The sequence below is a fragment of the Haliotis asinina genome, chromosome 11 (genome assembly GCF_037392515.1).
Source record: "Haliotis asinina isolate JCU_RB_2024 chromosome 11, JCU_Hal_asi_v2, whole genome shotgun sequence".
Taxonomy (NCBI): Eukaryota; Metazoa; Mollusca; class Gastropoda; order Lepetellida; family Haliotidae; genus Haliotis; species Haliotis asinina.
This window is the reverse complement of record NC_090290.1, coordinates 41,277,845-41,283,143: the sequence shown is the minus strand read 5'-3', so window position 1 is coordinate 41,283,143 and position 5,299 is coordinate 41,277,845. Positions and strand designations below refer to the sequence as shown.

At 39.9% G+C, this 5,299-nt stretch overlaps 1 protein-coding gene across 1 annotated transcript; it reads right to left on the bottom strand.

Moving 5' to 3' along the window:
• Nucleotides 1-840: 840 nt before the first annotated feature.
• Nucleotides 841-5,091, bottom strand: LOC137255429 (uncharacterized). Its single transcript, XM_067792872.1, has 2 exons — nucleotides 5,068-5,091; nucleotides 841-2,055 (listed from the first exon to the last, which is right to left on the bottom strand). The coding sequence occupies exons 1-2, from the start codon at nucleotides 5,089-5,091 to the stop codon at nucleotides 841-843; spliced, it is 1,239 nt and encodes a 412-aa protein (XP_067648973.1).
• Nucleotides 5,092-5,299: the final 208 nt, after the last annotated feature.

Genomic DNA, 5,299 nt, shown 5'->3' with positions numbered 1-5,299 from the left:
CACCACAACTTTTGGGTGTGCATTCTAATTTACTCTCTTCATATGTGTTGAAGAAACTGGGATGGGTCATGCTTTTGCTCACACTTTTCTATCACTCTGAAAATCTGAAAATGTAGGTTTCTAGAAGATATTGTAAAGCATGTTAACTTTGAAGTCTTCAAAGAGAAAAACTAACAACAATAAAAACGTAACAATGCAATTGGAGGTAACTTCAACAATTAATATAGCCCTTTTCATGCTGAAATTATCATGTAAAATTTTGATAATCTTGACATGTTGTGGGCCAATAAGGGCCTCTATCATACCTTGTCCTTTTGACATTATGAATAATGTACTTATTCGTTGACATGCTGATAAAATCATTAAAATACTAATGTCCCCAGCTTATTTTGTCCAGCGTATTTAATGTGGACAGATGTTATACGTACTGAATACAGTGGAGCCAGATTCTCGGTTACTGATACTGTTGAATTAGTAAATACCTGAAACCAACTGAAAGTAGAGGATACCCAATGGAACCTCCTACGAATCTGGGTAACCACCTGGAGCCTTACGTGATTCTGGGTAATGGAAACCAACTGGAGCCTTATGGGAATTTGGGTAATGGAAACCAACTGGAGCCTTTCGGGAATCAGGGTAACGGAAACTCACTGGATCCTTACTGGAATCTTGATTACGGAAACGCACTGGAGACCATGCTGGAATCTGGGTAACGGAAATTCACTGGAGACCTGCCGGATTGTGGGTAATTTGTGGGTTTCCACCTTACGGAAACTTAATGGAAACATAAAGAAACGATCCGGAAACCTACCTGAAACTGAAGTTTCCATTTTGTTTCAGTTAGGTTTTCCGGTGTCCGGAAACAAAGTTAGTTTTGTAGGGTGACGGGTCTAATCGTTCGCTTCTTGTTATGTTCTTCTGGGAAGCCAAAAATAGTCTCTTGTCAGATCCCCTGACAATGGCAGCCATTCGGCTGAAGCCACTTTTCGACATTATCAGAGTGTTACACGTTGAGAGGATATACTCATCTAAAATAGCTTTCTCCATGCCAGAACAAGCATCAACCCCTTTTGTCAGGCGGTCGATGTGAACTATCTGACCTTTAATTTCGATGAAGTGTTCAGGAAATGCTCGTTTCAACACAACTCTGGCCTCATCTGAGTCTGTTGCGATGAACACTCTACACGAACCAGCCATTTGTACTTGTTCCTTCAAGAACAGGACAACCGATTCCAGATCAGGCCGATAAGTGATTTTAGGAGCATCACGGGGTATTGTTTCAGACTTCCCCATTCGTAGATGTGCACAAATTAACTGTTTAGATGCTCTCTCTGCTTCAGCGTTGAAGGAATCGAACTTTATCTGTGTTTTGGGTGCAAATCGGAAGAGCTGTGAAAATGCAATTCTGTAGATATCATGGAGACTTTTGTTCTGTGCCCATTTTACCGAAGAAAACAGAGGGTTCTTCATGAGACTTGGAGTGTAATCTCTATTTCCCATGTAGTAAGTGACGTCCTTGTCATACATCGTTTCCAGATTACTGTTTTCCATTTCTCTACCAAGCCGTACGTTATCAATGGCTCTGATGGTTTCTCGACTCCGACCTTTAAGCTTTGCCTCTTCAATCCTCCATTCCACCAGATTTGGAATGACAAATTTTGAAAACTCACAGGGGGCTCTCATGAATAATCCAAAGTTCCGTTTCAACATCTGTGAGACTAAATAAGATGTAACGATACCTTTCTGTCTGTCTGCCAGACCACCGCAGTGAGAATTACATTCATAAATTATGTATTTATCCACCAAGGCGTCCATTGGTAGTACAACATCCTGTACGACACCAAACTGACCTGACTGATGTGTCTCCTCTTGCTGAACAGTTCGGCCAAAAATCGGTATAGCCTGACGAGTGAGGTTCTTTTCTGACATATTCATCCCAGAATGTTTCAAGACGTGATCAGGAACAAGATATTTCATCTGTGAGAAACAGATGAAGCACAGCAGTGATGATACACAGAGGAGAAAGAAACATGTTTTGTTCGTTTTCTTCATTTCCTGAAACAAAAATGAAACAGTGCATTACTATACTATACCCAAAAAGAAACGCATAGACGAGAAATCTGTTACCAAAATGTTCTATTTTCAAACATATATAACTCGTCCACAAATAGATTTTAGTACATGACATTTTACACCAGTTTAGAGGAAGGTAATATCTGTAAAACCAAGTGGATAGTTTTAGATAAATGAGATGCTGAGCGCTATGGTGACGACGTAGCACAACCCCGATGTCGGAATTCTTGGCTCTCAGAGCAATCTCTTTCAACCTGTTCCGTGCAGTTAGACCGGGTATCCTCTGAAGTCCAGGCACCCTGGCTGCTGTGCTAAACCATGTACAGCTTTGTGGAACACAATGACCCTGTCTGTAATTACCAGACTGGGTAGAATTCAATCGGACCTGGAATTGCTGTCCTTTAAAAGTTTGGCCATTAATTGATTGTCCCTTCCCTTCTAGCTTGTTTGCACTATTCGTTAAGCCAGGGTTTTGGAATTGTGTGAAATACTTTTAGGTATGTCTTTTGGCTATGGTTGTTAGAACATCGGCAAAACAATTTAGTGAGTGAGTGAGTGAGTGAGTTTGATTGTATGCCGTACGAAGCAATATCCTAGCTGTAAGGCGGTGGTCTGTAAATAATCGAGTCTGGATCAGACTATCCAGTGATCAACAACATGAGCCTCGATCTAAGCAATTGGGAACCGATGATTTGTGTCAGCCAAGTCAGCGAGCCTGACTACCCGATCCCGTTAGTCGCCTCGTGCGAGAAGCATTGTCGCTTTTTATGGCAAGCATGTGTTGCTGAAGGCATGTTCTACCCCGGACCTTCACGGGTCAAAACAATTTAGAGCACCAGGAACATCAATACGTAGTTGAAGTATAAGTTTGCCAGGAGACTGCGATTCACACAAAAAAACATTTGCTTTTTTTAAAATTAAGAAGAACCCACCACGAGAAGGTGGCTCTTCACGGGTGCCGAAGTTCTACAAGATACTCATGACTCAACCATGATAAGACTGAATACTTGATTATAAGTAGTTACAGATAAAGCGTTTTGGTATCAGTTTTACATTAATTACAAATCGGTTAGATTTATCTCTCTCACACAGAGGAAGCCAAATGACCGGAAATACATGACAAGTATCATTCATATACATATTGTATTTGTTATATTTATATTCAGTAAGCTATCACATACCAAATACATACGTAGTACAGTAGTTAGATAGGGAGGGAGTGAAGTAGAAAGAGAGAGAAGCGGAGCTCAAACACAAGAACTGACCGTTGCATGAAGACAGACAGACAGACAGACAGGTTCCTTATCAATACAAGTGCCATCCATATGTTATGAAGGGCAGTACGTACCAGGACAGATGAATTGAAGGATGATCCTTACTGCAATATGCAGCGTGATGTGACTAATTTCAAGCGCAAATGGTAACGCCCCATGTCGTCAGACAATCGATGTAACAGGTGCTTGATGTTCTGGGAACTAAATGTGAAACAGCACTCGATAATAAACTGCATGAAGAAACTCAAAAATAAATATTTCTCATAAAGTGATACACAATAAAGCATCTAGATATATATGTAACATGCTTACTTGTGATTTGAGAAATTCAACAAAACGTTCTTTAAAGAGCAACCCTGTACATTAACTCTTTCTTAGTAAGCTCTGTAGAACGTTGGCACTTTCATCCTGATGATATTACACATATACTACCTGGTAAATCTTGCACAGATAAAATCTCAAACAACCCGGGTATTTATATTTGCATATGGTACATATTTTGGAAACAGATTCTCTCAAATTGTTCACATATACATCGATTAAGGTGTAGTAATACAATGATACCGTATAAACAGAGGAAGGAAGGTCAATTGCCATGTGCTTGGGACTCACTTATGTAAACACACAGTTCTCATCCTATCGCCACCCCAACTGGTTTCTTGTTGCCATTGCATAACTGGCCTTCCTTCCTCTGTTTGTACGGTATCATTGTATTCTTTACTCCATCATTACCATGTTGCTTTATTGTATCATTAGTCTCTTCATCGTTTTGTTTTAGAGCATCACCAGCTTCTTCTTGTGTTATATCCAATCAAGTCAATTACCATTTAGTGCATTACCAGCCTCATGTTCGTAGTTCACATTCATTCCTCAACATTGTTAAACAAGTTTTCTTTGTAGTGCCTCATCTATGCATATATAGCTCCTTGAAACTACCTACCATTCACCTGATAAAGGAGCAAGCATACGTACCGAAACGTCGTATAAAGATCCATAAATCTTGCTTTTCTTACCTTGTTTGCCAATCCTGTTCATTGTTCATATGAATACTGTAATTTGTTTACAAAAGATGTAACAGGTGCGCGTTCTTGGTTGAATAGAATTGGTCTTCTGCAATACATGTTTTTCGTAAGAGGCGTCTAAAAGGATCGGGTGGTCAGACAAGCTGACTTAGCTGACACAAGCCATCGTATCCCATGTGTGTAGATCGAAGCTCACGATCTGATCACTGGATTGTATGGTTCGTTCTCGATTATTTACAGAGCGTCACCACTTAGCCGGAATAATGCGGATTGAAGCCTTAAGGAACAAAGCAAAGGTTTGGGTTTTGCAAACAATGATCATATTCTGGTGAAATGCAAGATCCATTATTGAAGCAAGTTTTCTGTTTAACCTGAAAATTCCTGGTTGTTAGGTTCTGGCATTACTTTGCAACAGATGCACTTTGAATCGATAGCTAATTTTGAAACCCATGACGAATCAAGTTTGACCGCAATTACAGACAGGTGTCGCCAGTGGGCAGACAAGTAATCAGGAACAACAGATTAAACTGTCACATGTTAAACGTTTACACATTCAAATCGTCAAAACGGACGGAACGACTATGGCGCGTTTAGACTAGGGTTTTGTTTCTTGTCTGAGGGATATTTTTTGTCCCTGTGGGCTTTCAGAATTCACTCGCATATCTGCAGGTAAAATTGTCAATATCACAGCACCTTACCTTCAGGATCAGGAACAGGAACATGAAGTTAGAAACGGATTCGGGATTCGGTTTCAAATCCCGAATCTGAATAGTCTGAATATTTTTTTCAGATTCGGGATTCGAATCCCTAATCTGAATTTTTTGTTCACATTCGGGATTTAAATCCTGAAGTTCTATGTATCTGTGTATGTACCTATGTATCATGTATGTATATATGTATCTATGTATGTATCTCTGTATGTATCTATGC